The 21,638-nt window shown below is 46.3% G+C and overlaps 1 protein-coding gene across 2 annotated transcripts in view; it reads left to right on the top strand.

Annotated features, from left to right (window-relative positions):
• The window catches only part of DNPEP (aspartyl aminopeptidase), a 381,605-nt gene that overhangs the window by 324,408 nt on the left and 35,559 nt on the right, over window positions 1-21,638 (top strand). For both annotated transcript variants that reach the window (XM_086954396.1, XM_086954397.1), the window contains exons 13-14: window positions 9,607-9,708; window positions 19,218-19,385. In XM_086954396.1, coding sequence (XP_086810522.1) covers window positions 9,607-9,708; window positions 19,218-19,385 — 270 coding nt within the window. The remainder of the gene's footprint in view (window positions 1-9,606; window positions 9,709-19,217; window positions 19,386-21,638) is intronic.

Raw genomic sequence — 21,638 nt, 5'->3', positions numbered from 1 at the left:
TATAAAATAAAATGTCTAGCCTGGAATGTTTCGGGCCTTAATAGTAAGAACAAAAGACGTCTAATCTCTGAAGAACTTTACGACCCTCAGCTTGTCTTTCTATCAGAGACTCACATTGCCTATAAAGATAGGAAGCTATTAAATCACTTGGGTTATGATACTATAGTTTGCTCCGCCCAACAAACATTAACCAGAGGAGTGGCTATCCTCAAGGATAAACGATTTAGAATTGAAATACATAAAACTGCTACGGATAAAAATGGTAGATGGGCCATTGCACAAATATCTTTAGAGAATAGTAAATATTTGCTGTGTGTCATTTACGGGTCAAATCTTGACGATGATTCTGTTTTTGATCAATTGAATGTAGAGCTTCTGGGGTGGGAAGGGGGATTTTAATTGTACCATGAGCTATCAATTAGACACCACGAGGCAGGGCGCCTCTCAACGTATGCACAAAGTCCGTGCTGCAATTCTTGATATTAGTCGGATTCACAATGTTAAAGATGTATGGCGTACTATCCATCCAAACATACCTGGCTATACGTACTATTCGGCGCCCCACAAACTCTGTTCTCGTATCGATATGGCCTGGGCCACGGATATCATTATACAATCTAGCTCCATGGAGATCGGCCCACGGGTATCCTCGGACCATAACCCAATACTACTGATATTTAATAATCCCCAAGTTCATACAGCCCCCAGAAGTTTCTCTTGCCCCCGTTATTTATTTTCTGATTTAGATTATATCTCACAGCTTAAATCACATCTCATGGAATTTATGGAAATCAATCTTCATTCTGCATCCTACATAATTGTTTGGGACGCTCTAAAGGCTAGTATTAGGGGGTTTACCCAACAATATATTTTCAGAAAGAACTCAGAGCGACGAAAAGCTAATGCTAAACTGATTTCTAATATTTTAGCTCAAGTATTACTCTTGGCGGACGCTCTACGAACTGGCTCTTCTAATGTGGTCGAATTGGGATTGACACTCGGTACTTATAGATCAAATTTAAAAACAATTTTCTTTGAAAAAAGTAGTGCCAAATTATACAAATCAAAACTCTCTCAATATGAAGGGGGGATAAAATTGGGAAAATATTGGCCTACAAAATGGCAGATGACAGGGCTCAGACCTTAATAAAGAATATTAGAGGCCCTAACAATATCAAATTTAATCAGCCGGCGCAGATTTTGGCTCAATTTGTTGAATTTTACAAAACCCTATACACTCCCGAGCATCAACCTAGTTCACTGGATATTTTAGATTATTTACACAATAACATCAAGGATAAATATAACACCCAAGGATTGGACCAACTATCGGCAGATATTACTCTGCTCGAGATTAGGCAAGCCATATTATCTCTGCCATCAAGTAAAGCAGCGGGGGAAGATACTCTTCCAATTGAACTGTATAAAATATGCATTGAGGAACTAATTCCCCCTCTTCTCCCAGGTGGTCCAATCTATTGGGGTTACAGGGCAGGCTCCTAAATCATGGAACATAGCAAAAATATTTTTTTTTCTAAAGAAAGATAAACCAGCAGATGAGTGTGGGTCCTATAGACCCATCTCACTTATTAACACCGACGCCAAGATTTTTGCTAAGATTTTGGCAAGTAGACTGGCTCTGTTTATTCCAAAGATTGTTAATCCACAACAGCATGGATTTGTATTAGGTAGGGACACAACGACCCATGTCAACACAGCTATTACTGTTTTTGACATGGCTGAGATAGAGTCCACCCCACTCGGCATGATTTTATTAGATGCTGAAAAGGCTTTTGACCGAGTGGGGTGGGACTATCTCTGGTCGGTAATGTCCTTTTTGGGATTTAAGGGTCAACTGGTCAGGTGGATAAGAGCCTTATATGATAGCCCTACTGCCAGTATAAACTACGCTGGCCTGTCTTCATCTTTATTTCCTATCTCACGGGGCACCAGGCAGGGGTGCCCGTTATCACCCCTACTGTTTGCCCTCTCAATGTAACCCTTTTTAGCTGCTCTCCAATCTGAGGCACGAATAATCCCATATACATCTGGACCTCACACATTGAAAATCACAGCTTATGCGGACGACATAGCTATATATTCCACTAATGTTATAGAAGCATTGGCGGGTATTACCATTGAGGCGGATAGATTTAGCACTGTTTCAGGCTATAAGCTTAATATAAATAAAACACAAATAGTGGCCAACTATAAACTACCGGCCTCTGTCTCTGGAATCTGTCAAACTGCCAATTACTTAGGGGTCAAAATCTCTGCTAAAATTAGTGATATTATTACAGTAAATTACGATGCTTTAGTGAAATCAACTGCTCTCTTACTTAAAAAAATGGCATAAATTACCCTTAAATATCATAAGCAGATTTAACCTGATAAAAATGAAAGTATTACCAAAGTTTCTCTATCTGTTTCGATCTATACCGTTGGCTTTAAATAACTTTTTTTAAGAAGCTTGATGGAATGTTTAGCAGTTTCATCTGGGGCTATAGGAAAGCACGTAGATCTCTAAAGCTACTTAAAGGTTCTTTAGATACAGGAGGTCTCAACTTTCCAGATTTTAAATTATATTTTTGGGCTACTTTTATTAGCCGTCTGCGCTCTTTGCTCAATCCAGAAATGCAACTTTTCTATCATACTATTTTGTTAAAATCAGACGCCAGAATGTTTTTGCTAAGACTGAATGACCCCAACTATTTTAAAAGGGTCAGATTTAAGACTGCAAGGGATATTGCGAAAATATGGTTTAATATTTTGTCCTTCTGTAAAACTTCTTTTTTTCACCCTAAATTACCGCTCTGGGGAAACCCGGGCTTTCCCGGCATTTTTAATGATGGTCAAGCAAAATCATGGCCTGTTTTCGGAATTGTTACATTAGCGGATCTTTACGGTGCTCAGGGCTTTCTAGACTTTGTCGCACTTAAATATATATAACTTGACCGAGGAAATGAGGTTTAAATATATGCAAATTTATGACTTTGTGATCCATAAGATGAAAATTTTAGAGGTTGTAGATTCTGATATTTGGAATTATTTATATTCATCCAAAACAAAATCTCTGATCAGCGATGGGTATAGTTGCTTTGTTTCATATAAGATTGATGACTGCTCCAAATTGGCGGAGAAATGGAGCCTGAAACTGAGACTTCCGATTAATTCTAACCAGATCGCTCATTCTCTCTCAAATCTGAATAATTTGGTGCAGTCATCAAGTCTAAGACTGCAACAATTCAAATCGACTTGTATGTTATACTATACCCCTGAAATGATCCTCAAATGGTCGGCTAATAGTCTAACTAGCGATCGCACGAAATGCCCTAAATGTGCTCAGGTAGGTGCTAATATAGAGCACATGTTGATTTCCTGCCCTGCTCTTAATGATTTTTGGGTTGCCTTTGATCGAATGCTGAAACTAAAACTGGCCAGACCTCCTTCTCTTTCGTCTTCTCTAATATTATTAGATATACACGATGTCTTTCTCCCCCAACAGTCCTTAATAACTATCTTATTATCATGTGCAAAATTGACCATTGCTCGCGCTTGGATTTCTCTTCAGCCTCCACACATAATGGAATGGTGGGCCCTAGTCAATGAAATTTATAACACGGAGGTGGCTCTGGCTAGGCTCAAAGGGGTTCGATCTTTATGTAAATTTGAAAAAATTGGGGGTAATTTTATTTAGAATGTTATAGTACTAAACCTATTCAGATTTATAACTTAATATGCTATTTTGGCGTCCTTTGTAATATTTTTTTTTTCTTCTGCCATATTATATGTATTATGTTCAAGGTGATTCTTCCCTTTTAAGCTATGATATGATCTGTATTGTCTTTGTTTATATAGTTTTCTTTTCCACTTCTCTTGCTGTTAATAAAAAAAAAATACAAAAAAAAAAGGGAAGCGTGGATGAAGGCTGCAGAGAATTTAGAACAGATACAGCAAAATCCCTAGGAGCCGTACAGTATAGACGTCCCAACTCGGCCACTTTTCATGGCTCACGTAGATCTTAAGCCATCAGGGGAGCCTTCAATCAGTTTCTTGAATCAAGGCAGACCTTTTTACCCCTCCCCCCCACACACAACAAACCACATTTAAGGGTGAGGGTATGGTAGATCATCTGGATCGAAGAGGAGCGCCTTTCAGAGGATCTCCAGTGACAACTGCAAGAGAGCTCGACTTCCCTCAGCTGCCCTCCCACCATCCCGGTCTCAAAAATGGGGGAAGAAGTTCCCTTTTTGGCCCCTCATGGGAGTCCAAACCATCGCACAGATGGGTGTGGCATATTGTACACTCAAGACACGCACAGGAGTTTCAACAGAGACCACCTGTCTCGCCCTTCCAAGAAAGCAAATAATCTTCACTTGAGGAATCTGCAAAAAAGAATTCTACTCCCCCTGAAGAGAGCAAAAGAGACTGTTCAGAAATCACAGAGAAACCAGAGTCTTTGCTCGAGATTGGTTTTGATAAATCTGAAAACCAGAGAAGGGAGGTTGATGATAGACCTCGGAGAACTGAACAAGATCCTGAAAAAGAGTCTTTTCGCCTTTTTACGCTTTAAGAAGCCCTCCTTATTATCCAGGAAGGAAGACTACCTAATGTATCCGGATCTTCAAGATGCGTATTTCTATACCCCTATACACGGGAAGTGCAGGGAATCACTCTGCTTTTCAGTGACGGGCGGCACTACTAATTCAAGGCGCTTCATGTTGACCGCCGCATGCAGGTCAGATATTTACTGAATGCCTCGCTTTAGTCGCTGCCTTTCAAAGACGGCTGGGTCACCAAGTGTATCCGTCCTTGGACGACTGTCTGTCAAGGTTCATTTAAAGGAAGAGGCAAACACGTTTACAACTGCATGCATCAGTCTGTTTAGTAGGTTGGGACTGACACTGAACATTGATAAAACCTTTATGAACCAAACAGAAACTTCAGTTTCTACGAAATAAACTAGAAATGCAACTGGAAAAGGCTTTTCCCCCATGGGATAGAGCAAGGAAGCTTCCAGTCATGGCAAAAGACGTCTCCAATAGCCAATCAGACACAGTAAGGCAGCACAAGTCTCTGCTGGGCCTGATGTCATCCTGCAAAGGTGTCATACCCTTTTTGCTGGCTCCAAATAAGACCCGTCCAGCAAGAGCTGGAGAATGAACGGCTGATGGAACAACACAGTCCAAGTCACCAGGCGCCTGAAGCAGGTGCTGCTATGGTGGAGATCCCCTTCAAATCTCAATCAAGGCCTCTCTTTCCATCCTCGGTTGGACAGAGGGGAGCTCACAAGGCCTGCGTTCATGAACAGCTGGGGCGCTCACATGCAAGAGCTGTGGACCAGAGGTCCCTGGGTAGACTCTGATCTCCTGGAGCTTCAGGCCCTATGATGGGGCCACAGCCGTTCCTCCCAAGGCTCGCCGGTCCAACCGTACTCTTCAGGGTGGAGAATACAACATCAAAGTTTTATATTGCCAACCACGGAGGAACAAGGTCTCGATTTCTCCCAGAAGAGGTGCCGCCGTGGAGCTCTTGGTGGCACATGTGCTCATTTCAGTTGTATCTCCATTTGCAGTGGACCCAGCCTCCGGATATTTTGGGAAGCAACTTTAGCCCTGCAGTGATGGCTGGTGAAGGGACCATCTTGCATTTAGGAAGCCCTTCTGCCACCCATCGGCACGGGCCATGGGTGCTGCTAATGCTTCATCGCTTGGTTAAGGCAGTTGTCTCGATGCACTGGAGATCAGAGGCCTGTGGTCCCGTAATTAGCAGAAATTGCATTTCAACTTGTTCATGCTTCTGCAGATCGACCTGGCCCTCACTGCTTCTTTCCTTCCCTCCATGTTTAGTCGGTTCAGTTCCAGATGGATAACATAACCACAGTGTGGTATGCCTGTTGGGAGAGTGACATGGTCTCACGCCCTCTGTGCCTGGAGGCATTGTGACTGTGGCCTTGGGATTTGGCTCCGTGTCTGATTGGTTGTGGCCCACTTAGTCGGACCCCTGAACGTGACCGGATACGATCTCAGTGGGCATCATATTTCCGATCACAAGTGGCATCTTCACCCAAAGGTGATTCAGTCCAGCTTCACTCTGGGGCAGCTCTGCAGTTCTCATTGCAGGGAGCCCTAGGGGGCAGGGGGAACTTCGTTCCATCTCTACTGCGCACTTCCTCCCATTTCTGAATCTTCTGATTCCGAGGAACGAAGTGCAGAGTGTGTGGTAATCAGATCTGCTCCAAGGTCTCTCAGGTGAAGATTCCTTCCACACAATTTCTGTGAGCCTATTTGTATTGCATCCTCATGCCTTTAGTGCCTTATGCAGAATGTTGTGTGCCATTTCCACACACTCTGCTATGGCATTTTAGATGTCTCCAAGCCGCTAACAATCCCATCGCTTAAAAGAGGAGTATGTTTTGGTGGTTGGTTGGTGCAGTATGTTTTGGTGGTTTGTCAGTGCAGTATGTTTGGGTGGTTGCTCAGTGCAGTATGTCTGGGTGGTTGCTCAGTGCAGTATATCTAGGTGGTTGCTCAGTGCAGTATGTCTGGGTGGTTGCTCAGTGCAGTATGTCTGGGTGGTTGCTCAGTGCAGTATGTTTGGGTGGTTGGTCAGTGCAGTATGTTTGGGTGGTTTGTCAGTGCATTATGTTTGGGTGGTTGGTCAGTGCAGTATATTTCATTGGTTGGCAAGTGCAGTATGTTTCATTGGGTGGTCAGTGCAGTATATTGCATTGGTTGGTCAGTGCAGTATGTTTGGGTGGTTGGTCAGTGCAGTATGTTTGGGTGGGGGGTCAGTGCAGTATATTTCATTGGTTGGTCAGTGCAGTATATTTCATTGGTTGGTCAATGCAGTATGTTTGGGTGGTTGCTCAGTGCAGTATGTTTGGGTGGTTGCTCAGTGCAGCATGTTTGGGTGGTTGTAAGTGCAGTATATTTCATTGGTTGGTCGTGCAGTATATTTCATTGGTTGCTCAGTGCAGTATGTCTGGGTGGTTGCTCAGTGCAGTATGTCTGGGTTGTTGCTCAGTGCAGTATGTCTGGGTGGTTGCTCAGTGCAGTATGTTTGGGTGGTCGGTGCCGTATGTTTGGGTGGGTGGTCGGTGCAGTATGTTTGGGCGGTTGGTCGGTGCAGTATGTTTTGGCGGTTGGTTGGTGCAGTATGTTTTGGTGGTTCGTTGGTGCAGTATGTTTTGCTGGTTGGTCAGTGCAGTATGTCTGGGTGGTTGCTCAGTGCAGTATGTCTGGGTGGGTTGTCAGTACAGTATGTCTGGGTGGTTGCTCAGTGCAGTATGTTTGGGTGGTTGATCAATGCAGTATGTTTGGGTGGGTTGTCAGTGCAGTATGTTTGGGTGGTTTGTCAGTGCAGTATGTTTGGGTAGTTGCTCAGTGCAGTATGTGTGGGTGGGTGTTCACTGCAGTATGTTTGGGTGGTTGCTCAGTGCAGTATGTTTGGATGGTTGTTCACTGCAGTATGTTTTGCTGGTTGGTCGGTGCAGTATGTTTCGCTGGTCGGTCGGTGCAGTATGTTTGGGCGGTTGGTCGGTGCAGTATGTTTTGGCGGTTGGTTGGTGCAGTATGTTTTGGTGGTTCGTTGGTGCAGTATGTTTTGCTGGTTGGTCAGTGCAGTATGTCTGGGTGGTTGCTCAGTGCAGTATGTCTGGGTGGGTTGTCAGTACAGTATGTCTGGGTGGTTGCTCAGTGCAGTATGTTTGGGTGGTTGATCAATGCAGTATGTTTGGGTGGGTTGTCAGTGCAGTATGTTTGGGTGGTTTGTCAGTGCAGTATGTTTGGGTAGTTGCTCAGTGCAGTATGTGTGGGTGGGTGTTCACTGCAGTATGTTTGGGTGGTTGCTCAGTGCAGTATGTTTGGATGGTTGTTCACTGCAGTATGTTTTGCTGGTTGGTCGGTGCAGTATGTTTCGCTGGTCGGTCGGTGCAGTATGTTTGGGTCGTTGGTCAGTGCAGTATGTGTGGGTGGTTGTTCACTGCAGTATGTGTGGGTGGTTGTTCACTGCAGTATGTGTGGGTGGTTGTTCACTGCAGTATGTGTGGGTGGTTGTTCACTGCAGTATGTTTGGGTGGTTGCTCAGTGCAGTATGTTTGGGTCGTTGGTCAGAGCAGTATGTGGTATGTGTGGGTGGTTGTTCTCTGCAGTATGTGTGGGTGGTTGTTCACTGCAGTATGTTTGGGTGGTTGGTCAGTGCAGTATGTTTGTGTGGTTGGTCAGTGCAGTGTGTTTGGGTGGTTGGCCAGTGCAGTATGCTTTGCTGGTTGGTCGGTGCAGTATGTTTCGCTGGTCGGTCGGTGCAGTATGTGTGGGTAGTTGGTCAGTGCAGTACGTTTGGGTGGTTGGTCAGTGCAGTATGTTTGTGTGGTTGGTCAGTGCAGTGTGTTTGGGTGGTTGGCCAGTGCAGTATGCTTTGCTGGTTGGTCGGTGCAGTATGTTTCGCTGGTCGGTCGGTGCAGTATGTGTGGGTAGTTGGTCAGTGCAGTACGTTTGGGTGGTTGGTCAGTGCAGTATTTTTGGGTGGTTGGTCAGTGCAGTATGTGTGGGTCGTTGGTCAGTGCAGTATGTGTGGGTGGTTGTTCACTGCAGTATGTTTGGGTAGTTGCGCAGTGCGGTATGTTTGGGTGGTTGCTCAGTGCAGTATGTTTGGGTCGTTGGTCAGTGCAGTATGTTTGGGTGGTTGTTCACTGCAGTATTTTTGGGTAGTTGCGCAGTGCGGTATGTTTGGGTGGTTGCTCAGTGCAGTATGTTTGGGTCGTTGGTCAGTGCAGTATGTTTGGGTGGTTGTTCACTGCAGTATTTTTGGGTAGTTGCGCAGTGCGGTATGTTTGGGTGGTTGCTCAGTGCAGTATGTTTGGGTCGTTGGTCAGTGCAGTATGTTTGGGTGGTTGGTCAGTGCAGTATGTTTGGGTGGTTGTTCACTGCAGTATTTTTGGGTAGTTGCTCAGTGCAGTATGTTTGGGTCGTTGGTCAGTGCAGTATGTTTGGGTGGTTGTTCACTGCAGTATTTTTGGGTAGTTGCTCAGTGCAGTATGTTTGGGTGGTTGCTCAGTGCAGTATGTTTGGGTGGTTGCTCAGTGCAGTATGTTTGGGTCGTTGGTCAGTGCAGTATGTTTGGGTGGTTGTTCACTGCAGTATTTTTGGGTAGTTGCTCAGTGCAGTATGTTTGGGTGGTTGCTCAGTGCAGTATGTTTTGCTGGTTGCTCAGTGCAGCATGTTTGGGTGGTTGGTTACTGCTAAAGGTATAGATGTTTCTGAACTGAGGGGGGGGGGTGCATAAGTAGTTGGCTGGTTGTGGTAGAGGTACAGATATCCAGCCTCTGTGACAGACTGGGTGGGCCATGAATACTGTGATATAATATGGATGGGAGCAGAACAGTGTGCTTGGTATCGGTGGTGGTTATACACCGGGTGGTTGTGAGGAAAGGCGTTGTTGGGTGCAAGGAGTTTATATTCGTGTGGTGGTAACATTGGGTATCTAAAATGATGATGACCACTTAAGTTCTGAGGGTGGCGGTGAGTGTGGTAACCGGGCACTGATGTGGGTTTAGCGTTGTTTTTTATCTCAGTTACTCATGTTCTCCCTCCTTGTTGTCTGTAGGGTCCAGTGATTAAAGTGAATAGTAACCAGCGCTATGCCTCCACTGCCATCACCGAAGCCATCTTGCGGGAGATCGCCAGCCGCCTGGATGTCCCTGTGCAGGTAAAGTTTGCTTTTTCTGTGTGGTGTCCTCTTCTCAAATTCTTTTATCCTGCTCTCTCTCGCTTTCCCCTTTCCAACGTCTTAGGAAGTTTGCTGGCAAGTTAGCTTGTCCGTGCACCCCCTGATCAGTTTAAAACAGCTTGCATGGTTCGATGCCTTTGTTTTGAGTCTGGTGAAGCAGCATCCTCTAACTTCTTTATTTTCTTTGAGTGGATTCATCTGATATTGCCGAGAAACAATCTGTTTCTTAAGCGGTGCTGTCGCCACTTCCTTAAGTAGTTTTACCCCATCCAAGTTTTAATAGTACTTCAAGGGGTGCGCCTGCCTCAGACCTCCTCCTGGAGCACCCTGGGGTTCAAGAGGGTCTCTTCGCTAAATGCCCCAGTGAGGCCGTCGCACCTGAGCCAGATCCTTCAAAGTGGAGATTGATACCGTCGCAGTACGTATTCTGGGTGCCAGGTTATGCCGACCCGAGATTGGGATCGAAGATCCCAAGACCATCCCGCCTGGCCCCCATTTGTTAAAAAAACAGATAAAAGGGTTAGAATGTGGGGGTTCAAGACCACAATTGCATCTCCTTTGTATATACAACTTGGATTGGGACAGTCTGATTCCTTTTCTGATATCATTCGGTCATGAAAAAAGGAAGGAAGGAAGGAGTCTATGGAGGAGGAGGGTCGATGAAGGGCTTTCGGTGGTGGGATTGGCACAGAATGCTTCCGCTCCGCGTTGCTGACCAGCAGATCTGGTTTCAGAAGGTTCAGTCCCAGAGGCTCTCACCCCACCTTCAGTGCTCTTGAGTTCGGTGGGATAATTGTCTTTGCTGAAGAGTTTGAGTCCAGAGTTTTCCCTTTACATCTACAACAATAATGATTTATTTCTGAAAGGAGGTCGAATTATTCACCTATTTTGCAATTGTCCTTGATAATGTGGACTTTGTTATTAATACAGGTACCTCCTTCTCATCCGCCTCTTACTTTAGATCTTGTGTTTTAAACTAAGATGCATTTCCCTAGTCCGAGTCCAAAGCACTGCTAAGGCTGCTGTATGGTTTCCTTTGCTGTCCACTTTACCGCCTTGTAACGTACATGAATGAATGACCAGGGATTTATAAAGTGCAACAGATGCTCTGAAGAGTGTTGCGGCGCTGAGACTATAGGGAAAGGAACTAAACCGGATCAAAAAGTCAAGACTTTAGGCTTTTTTAAATCCCAATTCAGACACTTCAAGACGCGGCTCAAGAGGAAGGTTGTTCCAGGCAGTGGGACCAGAAAAGAGGAAGATAAACCACCTTTCCTTGAACGTTTCATCCTTGGCACCATCGCCAACGCCATCTGAGAGGACTAAAGCTCGCTTATGGTAGAGTAAAATTACTCTGGATTTGAGATCATGAGGGGCTATGTGATGTAAGGCTCTATGAGTCAAGACGAGTGCCTCAAACAGGATCTGTTTCTGGGCTGTAAATCAATGTAGAGGATGTAAATAAGGAGATATTGCAGTTTTAAGAGAGAGCTTAAGAAGTCATGCTGCTGCATTTTGAACTACCTGGAGCCTTTCGATCAGCTAGCCTGGCAGGCTCAGAATGAGAGCTTTGGCACAAATCAACCTAGAAGTGATTACGGCCTGAACCACCGTTTCCTGGCATGTAAGGGAATAAAATGAAAACATGTTTATAGTGTGCGGAGAAACCAAAAAATGTGTCCACCAATACCACAACTTTGGGGCTGAAAGGAAAGCTGGTTGTCGAGCTTAACCCCCAAATTCTTTACCACTTGTGAGGCTAAAGGGGAAGCATACTCAGGCCAGCACTTGGAGCACTCCAAAGGAGAAGTCAGACTAAAAAAGAGGTTCTCCGTCTTGTCTGCATTACACTGAAGTTAATTCTGCTGCATCCAATTGAGAACTGTACCTAGATATGATTTAATAAGGCTTAAATAGATCTTTTTACCTTTATTGAAGGAGAAAAGGAGCTGTGTTTCACCGACGGACGAGATCATTTTTGCTCCAAAGGATTCTGCAAGCTGTGCCAAAAGGGTCCATTAGATATTGAACATAACCTTACCACCCGTATCTAGAGTGCCATTGATGTGTTCTGTCACCTCCAAAAGGGCAGTTCTGGTGCTCAAATTATGCTGAAACCTAGGCCGAGTAACGTGAAGGAGATCTATAGTTTGCAAAAAATCGGAGAGGCAAAAATGGACAAATTTCTCCAAAGCCTTCCATAGCGCAGGTAGTAAAGAAATATTCCTATTGTTTGCCAACATGCTAAGATCAGTAGAAGGTTTTTTCAAGAGAGGGAGTATTTTTGCCTGCTTCCAAGCTTCAGGAAGAACAGCCATTGAAAGTGAATCATTAAGAAGCTTATTCTCCGCGGGGTTGACCACATTCACCCCTTGACCAACAGATCTATGGGGCATGGATCCGTAGGAGAGCCGGTACACTGGAAGTTATCACCTCCATAATGCCTGTCTCCGGAGAAACAGATGGAACATCTTGAGTATTTATCAAGCTGACTTTAAAAAGCCCTGATGCGTTTCCTTCAACCAGTCTGGACAGCTGATTCTAACATTTTTCTTCTCCAAAAGAAGCTCAGTGGCCTTTTTCAGCTTGAAAAAAAGCTGGAACATATTCTGATACTCCTGGTACAGATAGCTCATGACAGCGGGCACTCGCTGCAGTATATTTTCATACAGAGGAAGTATTGTTGAAGGACAGTGCTGTCTTTAGATTTGCTAACTCTGTGAAATTAGTCTCCATGCATCTTTTTCCCTGCTTGTCATCATCTAGCCATCGACTTCAAGAATGGAGGCTTCTCTGCCGGATCTATCCATTACCTGTTGTGCAGCTCACATTCTGATCCCCACACAGCAAAGTGTTACTCTCAAGGATGAAACGTGTCGATGGGAAATCTTCTGGCTCAGTCTGTGATGGGTATTGCAGCTTTCGGTAATGCCAAGATAGAAAAAAGCGTCTGAAATCGAGTTTTGCCCCTTGCAGGCCAAGGCATCACCCATAATGGCTGCCTCCAGCGTCCAGAATGCGATGCATTCAGAGGAATTTCAGACTTGCTTCTACAAAAGAATATCTGTTCTGATTTAGCAAAGGCGAATGAGCAGTCTTGTAACAAGTTTCAATTAGCAAAGTTCTTGTTAAAACACTTGTTGAAGGGGGCGGAGCCAGTGGCTTCCAAGATGGCTGCAGTTTTTGCAAGCTGCTGAACTGGCTCCCTTCGTCCCCCTGCAGGGCCAATCCAGGGTTACTTAGGACTGCTCAGCGGTTCAACTCAATGTTGGGAGGCCGTGGTGACCCAGTGGGTTTCCACAGACATGGTGGGAGTTTAGAGACTCCACAAAGCAATACATCCTTCCCACTCGAACCACAGAGGAGGTGTGCACTGCACATGAACAACAGGAAATGGCAGTGGTAGCTCTCATGCCCCATGTCAGGACCAGGCATTCGAGAGCAATCACCAGCGCCGGTAATTGCAGCATTGTTGGATGTAGGGGTGGACTTTAGACCTTTAAATGCTGCAGATTAACTCCAAGTATGGCATTCGTCTGAAGGTGCCCAGGGGTGAACAGGGAGGCCACATGAGTCTTCATTTACCCCTGGTGGGCACAAAGCAGCCCAGACCATTGTGTGCCCACCAGACTGACAGTGCCCTTTTTAATGTCCTGCGCAGGGCTGTGATTACAAAGCATGAATGACTAGAAGGAGGGGGCACTGTAGATAGGAACTTAGACTAGTGAATGCCCAAGGGGTTTGCTCACCTTTAACCGGGAAAACTTCTAGACAACTCAAGCCATGTCAACACTGGGGGCTTTTTTTCAGTCCCACAAAACTGGCTTGAAAAGTGAAAAGAGTGCTGACTGGCAGGACACCCTAGAGTGCCGGTCTACTGATGGGAGAGAGAGTGCCTCTGGGCTCTAGTAACAGACTACCAACTGGACTTGCTGAAAGAACAGACTCCTTTGCAAATGCAGTAGGTGGGAAACTGGAAGACGTTTCTGAGGAGATGTGAAAAATGGAGCAGTGCACAATGAAACTCTGTGTTCAGGAGCTTGAAGACCGGTCCACCGAGATGATACACAGTGAAAGACTGAGGGACACCTCCAGCTGGATGAAAGAATCGAACAGTTGGATAACCTGCTGAGAGGACCCCATCTCAGAGTCCTGGGAGATCTAGGAGCTATTGAATGTGGGTGGCGATCGATCAATGTAGCACAGCAGGTTGTGAGATCAGCGTTCTGCCTTCCTTCAAGAACACAAGACACTATCTCAGAGATGGGGGGACAGTGCTACTCACATAGAGATATTCTGAGGGGGGAAGGGTTATCCTGAGAGCAGCGGTCAGTAAGAAAGTGGTGCCTCCAGGAGCACAGGCTCCAGATACACTGACAAGGAGACGAGCCCTGCGAAATATCGGGAGCAAACTGGCGGCGAAGAACTGGGAACATTAATAAGCTTCCCGTTGTGCCTGAGGGGGCATATATATAGCAAAGCAGTGTGTGTTTTTTGCCAGGTGGAACTGGCAGAGACCGATGCCTTTGGACACTCTAAGCTGCCAACATTATCTGCTGCTTTGTCGCTGTGCACTGTGATTTCCCCCTTTCAGGACCTAGTGTATGCCCACTTTGATTTCACATAGAGGTCGTAGCCGATGAAGGGTTAAAAGTTGAAATTAATTTGATTGAGTTTAGAGATCATTGCCATGGCTGTGTATCTGGTTTCTGATACATTCTTCCTTTGAATAAAGTAACAGAGACTGTGAATTGTTAATAAACTAATTGAAACTTAAACACCGACCATCCATACATCCTTCTGTATTCCTGGGCGCTGGAGCTGCACGTCTTCCGCATACCGGTTTATCAAGGAGTATGTCATGGATTCACTATTGACCGACTGTCTAACTTTCTATTCGCCGCCAGCAGATGTTCAAGACTTAAGTTGGAACGATTAAATATTTAGACTCCTTGACAGTGTGCCCTAAATGCAGGGTTCTCTCCAGCTCTGATCTGATGATCTTTTAGGGTTTTCAAAGTCAGGACGTCATCACAAGGAGAGCAGCATGCTTTCATCAAATTCTGATTTTGTTCAAAGCAAATATTCTATGGTCTCTGCAGAATCTTTCAAAAGGTAAAGCTTACCGCCCTCCCGTTGAGTCTGACTTCCTCCCGGCTCCAATTCTCCCCTGAACCCTCTGCCCTCCACCTTACCGTCTCCCAATCTCTGACCCTCTGGCTCTAGTTCCATAGTTTCCCACCTTTTGTTTCTGCTGACCCCCTTCTAGTTCCCTTCTCCAGGCCTTCAACTGTCTTCTCTGTCCGCTGCAGCACACTCTGACCCCAGCTCTGTTATTTACTTCCTTAGGATCATTCGCCCTCTTCCGTTGTCTTGTGGGTTAGCGCAGATCCTTGCATGGACTTTTTGTGGTCTTAGATCATCCCTCAACATCTTATCTTTCACTTCTCTCCCTCCAACTCACATCTCTTCTACCGCTGATTTTCAGCAAAGCTCTTGAGTGCCGGTAGTGGCACCGTGTAGCTCTGCAGTGACTCTGTATCGCCCTTGAAATTAGAGCAGATCCACATTTAAGCACCACCCCTGCACGTGGACATCAGTTCTTTCTTTCCTTGCCATGCTGTAAGATTGTAAATGTCTTCTTCTTCCATATTATTCACATTTTTACCTCAACAGTGTGCTAGGTGGTATGTCAACAGAATTCAAATTGTGCTGGCACTGCAGGAAGCAGAGGTCAATCACAGACCCACACATCATATGCTCGTGGCAGTTTGGCTCAAAGTCATGAGCATAAGAAATTGAAGAGGGACACAACCTCAATTTACCACTTGAAGTCTGGGGAGACATTGTAAGAGCGTCAAGCTAAGGATCCTCCCCCTTCGATGTTGCCCGAATCTGACCTGGTCCCACGACTAGTCCCGTCACGTGCTGAATTTCCTGGGCCAACATTGACTCTGCAGACATTTGCATTCCCCTCTGGCACACCTTGAGCCTCATGGAATCGCAATGGCCCGCAGTCAGACTTTTGCCAGTGGGTCCCCCCTGATTGCGACCAACCTCCTAAGAACTGGTCTTGTGCCCGTTCCAATGCTGGTTCAGACTTCCGCACCATAGTCCACACCTGTTTCTTCTGTGCCCACTCTGATACCAACTCCACCTGAGCCAACCCGAGATTCAGTTCCAACACGAATCTGACGTTGATCGACTCCAGGCCTGTGTCATGCTATAAAATCACACAATACGTTTTTTTAAAATGTCTTCAAAACTGTAGGCCTCTGCTGCAACTCCAGTACTACGAGAGGCTGGATGGTCTCTTTGGATTAGATTCTTAAGTGGTTCAGAGCATGCTTTATGTCCCTCATGATGCTGAGGGTGAGGAGGAGGAGAATTTCCTCCCTCCGCATTATGCGGATGATGGCCTGTGTATAAACTTAAAGAATGCCAAAGGTCTGGACACAGTCCCTGAGACTGAGCTAGACTCACCGCTTGGGCACTGACTGAGTAAAGTGCTTCTATGGGGCAGGGGAAAGCTGAATCTTGGGACTTACAATTGCCCACTATTAGAACATAAGATGAATTTGCTAACTGGACCACTCCAGCCAGGCAAACCTCATCTGAACCAGCCTTGCCATTCAATAAATCCCTTACTAGCACCTTGATGAATAACTGGGATAAGGCATGTTCTGGGCCCTTTTCAGTCGACCAATGACTAGGCTACATAGCCTGGCCCCCTCTCCCCTAGCTTTGTTGACTGAGCACCCAACACTTGAAAGTCTGGTGGTTGAGGCATCCACAGGTAAGGTAAAGATGACTTCTTTTCCTACAAATCCCAGAATAGGAAAGAAAATATTAGCTTTGACCAGCATGGCCTTCAGGTCTCTTAATGCATTGTACCTTTTGGATAGGTACACTCATGCTTGATGGGATATTGACTACAAGTTATTGCCGGCCGTCTCAGAAGACCTCAGGACCTCATTTGCCCAAAACAATACAGGAGGGTCAGGACTCAGCCAAGTATGTGCTGTACTGCGTGCCGCCTTGGACACTACAGACTGCATAGCTAGAGGTGATATCACTAGTTTTGTGCTTGGATGGAATGTCTGGATAAGGTTAGCCTGGTTGTCAGGAGTCGTGAGTGTCCCTAATACGTAAGCCCTTCCATGGGTCCAGGTTGTTTGAAGGGAGAGCAGATTCAGGAGCGTCCAGCCCCAGCATGATCCATAGGGCTACTGGCTCAAGTCAAGCAGCATCACCACCTGCGCCCTGGATGTCACGCACCAGAGAGCACACATTGTTTGGGTCAGTGACCAACACACAGCATGGCTTGAATCCTGTTGTTTTCTAGTCAACATCTTTCCTTGTATCCTGTCTGAGCATAACTTTGAAGTCGTCTAAAAATGGGTAATGTTGAGAGCAGAGCTCCAGATCGTCTTTAGAGGGCACAGAAAGAACTGAACTGACGTCCGTGTGTAGAGGTGGTGTTATGTCCGGTTCGTCACTTGCGAAGCTCTATAGAGTCACCCGGGAGCCACACCACCTACCAGTGTACGGGAATATTTCTGGAAAAATTCTTTGGATCCAGTCTGGTGCCTGGGAGCATTCTAAAGGTGAGGAATCTTTAGTTAGTGTCCACTAGAAAGAGACTTACCAAAGATAACGAAGTTGTTCATGTGTTCCCTACTAATCTGTTTATTATTCCTCAATGGGACTAGAATTTTGTGTCCTGACATCCCCAACCGACCCACTGAGCAGCTGCCTGTTTCACATTGTCTCTCTCCATGAAAATGTCTGCTTGATGGGAATACCTGCAGCAGGTAGTGTCATTGAACTTCGAGCCCTTTTGGTTTAGCGATCTTTCAATGCGTTCTACACTCATGGATTGATTCTTAGTATCTGCCTTCTTTTCTTACAAATGCAGAATGTGCTTTTCATATGGATCAGTCAATCCCTTTTCCATCTTTCTTCCATCTTCCTCATATCAGCAAAGAAGAGGAACGGCTGCAAAGGCTGGATCTCAGGCGTGCTGCGTCATATTACGGTGACCACACTAGTCAGGACGAAAAGTTTATTTGTCAGCTTTGCCACAGCCGAAACAGAAAAGGTGGTGACCAAATGCACCATTTTGCCTTTGGCTAGCCTCTTCTTCAGTGTCAACTGCACCATGTCCAAAAAAGAACCACTGCAGCGTATTCATGCTCTCTCTCCATTAGGGCTGCTTCCAGGATTCTCACTAAAGTCGTCCTGATAGCTGACATCTGCTGGATAGCCGCATAGTCATCCTTGTATACTTTAGCTAAACAAGCTCCCAAGCTGGATACTTTGTCATCGCTGAGCTATGTGGTTTTCTTGGTTGACTGGCACTACGTCCTGCTTACGATAGGTGTCGCTTTGGAACTCATTCATAGGAAAGGAGTCTGCAGGAAGACTTGTCCATCAGAATAATAGGTTACCAGCTTTTTGTAACAATTCTGGTGGATACATAATCTTTGCGCAGGTTGCTCTCAGCCCTTCTTCCTTAGTTAAGGATCTTGGGGTGGCTCGTGAGACCAGATTTCTGAATTCCCATGTAAGGCTCTTCACGGCACATTCCACAATTGTACAAGAGTCCTATTGACTACAGCTCAAGTCACTAGTCTCTGAGGCAGGTGACGGGTTTATCTTTCCCACAAGCCAAATGTCCTACCCCAGCCTGGAGCTTGAGATGTCTCTTAAGAGGTATATTGACCCAAACACTGTCCAAATGGTGCTGTAACCTCGTTAATGTCCAGACGCATTACTCAGGTGGGACAGTCATTGTGTGCCATAATGTGGAGCTCATGACTGTCCGGACCAAGACGACGGAGTACAGCATGTTTCTCTCCTTGACGTCCTCCTCCACCGTCCTTTCCCATCCTCTTCCCAGCATTCATTGTTGAACTTCCCTCCTGCATCCTCAAGCTCTCCTTCTCTTGATGCCTCCACACTGAGATGGAGATATCAAAGACGAATCGGGGGTTCACTCCCCTTCTCTTTCTGTAGCTCCCTCCATTCTCCATTGGCCCCGCCATCACTCTTACCTTCATCTGACATGCCTTCGTGCTCTGCCTTCCACTTTATGACTTTGTCCCTCTCTCGCCATTTGTCTGTCACTTTGTGTCCTTGTCTGCACAGTTCTCTGTCTCTCCTTCTCATGATCTCCCCTCTCCAACACTACTGCTGTGTGTATCCTGGATCTCATTACATTTTCTTGCACTGTCTCTACTTTTCACCACTATGCTCTCTCTTACATTTTTTGTTTGCTATTTTAGGTCCTTCTCTGACTCTCCCACTCTCTTCCTGCTTTGCAGACGCTCCTTTCTTGGTACCTGTGTTTCTCTTCCTCTCTTTCTCTCTATCTGCCTCACACCCGCTTCCATGCTCCTCCTGCCTCATCTCTTATTTCATATCTCGCACTCATTCCAAGTGCTCTCCCCACTCTCACGGACACCCCTGCTCTCTCTTTCTCTCAGGAATTCATGGTGCGGAATGATGCCCCCTGCGGTACCACTATTGGGCCCATCCTGGCCTCTAAGCTGGGTCTGCGGGTCGTAGACTTGGGTTGCCCCCAGCTGGCCATGCACTCCATTCGGGAGATGTGCTGCACTTCCGGGGTGCTGCAGACCACCTCACTGTTTCAGGTAAGAGGGATGCGGGGAGTGTTGCGTGATGTGCTGCCCTCTGAGTGTATACAGCCCTCGGTGGCACTGCCAAGGGGTGCCCATGACTGAGGATGAAAAAGGAGTGGAGAGTAAGTGTGGACCACTCTTCGAGCAGTGTCTGGAAATATCCGAATCAAATATATCAGTGTTTCAACTCCTCTGCACAGGAAAGCTGTGTCCATTGACTCCACAAAGCGCTGGCGCTAAACCCAATGGATTAAAAGTGGAAATACATGCAGACACTGTTTCAAGATGTGAGTCCTCATGTAGTTCAGTAGCTATTATCACAATATAAGTTGTCATAATGCGATTAGCAGAATTGTGGTATTACAGGAATGCCTCAACCATGTCTAAATTATGTTCTCAATGTCTTTTTACTCCTCTCTCTCACACGCTTTATCTTTGCCACTGTTTCTTTCTCGAGGTCTCTTCACTTTGTTGTATGAATCCCAATTCTCTGATGGAAAACCATCTTTTCCTTGGAAGCGGGCACTCTCAGACCCTGGACTGACCTAGAGAATGAGACAGCTGAGGGACACACTGTGACTGCTGGACTCAGTACTTTCTTACAAACTGGAAAGTTTCTCATAAGTGTGACACTTACATACCTAAGTGACTGTCACCAATGGACCAGAGAGCCTTAAACATGAGACATGAGGAAGTGAGCAGAAGTTAAAAGAAGCTCTTCAAAGCCCTTACTGTGCTCTTAGGAAAATAGTTTAGCTTGAGTGATAATTCGGAGCTTTGAAGCACTAATGATGCACCTGGTTTCTGATCTGTACAGCACTGACACTGTCATGGTTCCTGTCCTGTGTGTGTCCCCGCCTCTCTCCACACAGAGCACACTCTGCGTGTCCAGTTTGGTTCTGTAGAGGGCGCTGCTCTCTTCAGCAGCAACGTCCTCTGCTGTCCCACTGACTCGGCTACATAAAAATCTACCAGAGTTCCTCACTCCTGACCAACCCTCTGAACCCCTCAGCGTGGCACCCGTCAGGGTTGTCCTTGTCGCTGCTGATTTTTGCCTGATACTGGAGACCCTGGCGGCCTGGATCAGACAGGACTAGTTGGTCCGCGGTCTGCACTGGGATGATCACTGTGAGGTCATCAGACGACATTCTGCTGTATGTGACAGATGCCGCCAATACACGGAATAGGTTAATGCAGATCATAACTAACCTTGACCACTATGTGAGCTATATCATTAATTGGAGAAAACCTTTAATTTATCTCTTGCAGAGCCGGCATTACGATTGCCTCGTGACTTTGAGGCGACAGTAGTCACAGAAGGGTTTCATTACATGTTGGCATATATGTTACTACAGATCCAGACTTATTTTTCAGTAAAAATCTCTCACCGCTGCTCGCCAGACTGAGGCCAGATGTTTGTTATTGAAAGGTCCCTACCCCTATCACTTCCTGCATGCTCTTTTTAAAATGATGTCCCCACCCCGTTTCCTCTAAGAGTGGATCTTAGGCCACTGCTCTGGGGCAGGGGTCCGGCAAGAGTTGTGCTACATAAACTCACCAAGGGGTGGAATGATAAGGGGATAGCCCTGCCTGATATTCAGAAATACTACTGGACGAGGAAACTCGCCACCATTAACAGCTGGGTTATTCTCCCCTGGCCGAGCCTGCAATTCGACTAGACAGGCTGATTATGCTGCCGTGGGGTTACCTCAGGGCAAACAGGCACAGCTACAAGCACTACCCTCCATGGCCGAGTGGCAACCGTGGTTACTCTCTGGCAAACAGCTACGAAGGCCCTGGGATGGAGGGGTAAAATCATGCCAGCCACACCCCTATGAAATACTGCAGAGTTGGGTGCTGTGGGGGCACAGTCAGGATTTGATAAGTGGGATTTAATTGCCTTTCCCATGTTGGGGATCTCTAGGCTCAGGGGGGTGTTCTCCCCTGGGTAGACTTACAACGCAATTATCAGCTGGCGTGTCTTCATCAACGTGGAGCTGGCCCCCATGAGATCTGTCGCTGTCTCCTCCTGGGTGGAGCTGGCCCCCATAAGATCTGTCGCTGCCTCCACCTGCGTGGAGCTGGCCCCCATGAGATCTGTCGCTGGCTCCTCCTGTGTGGAGCTGGCCCCCATGAGATCTGTCGCTGGCTCCTCCTGTGTGGAGCTGGCCCCCATGAGATCTGTCGCCGTCTCCATCTACGTGGAGCTGGCCCCCATGAGATCTGTTGTGTCTCCATCTACGTGGAGCTGGCCCACATGAGATC

This window comes from Lissotriton vulgaris, chromosome 2_1 (assembly GCF_964263255.1).
Source record: "Lissotriton vulgaris chromosome 2_1, aLisVul1.2, whole genome shotgun sequence".
Classification (NCBI taxonomy): Eukaryota; Metazoa; Chordata; class Amphibia; order Caudata; family Salamandridae; genus Lissotriton; species Lissotriton vulgaris.
The sequence above is the reverse complement of the archived record's forward strand: the minus strand, read 5'-3'. Positions and strand labels throughout refer to the sequence as shown.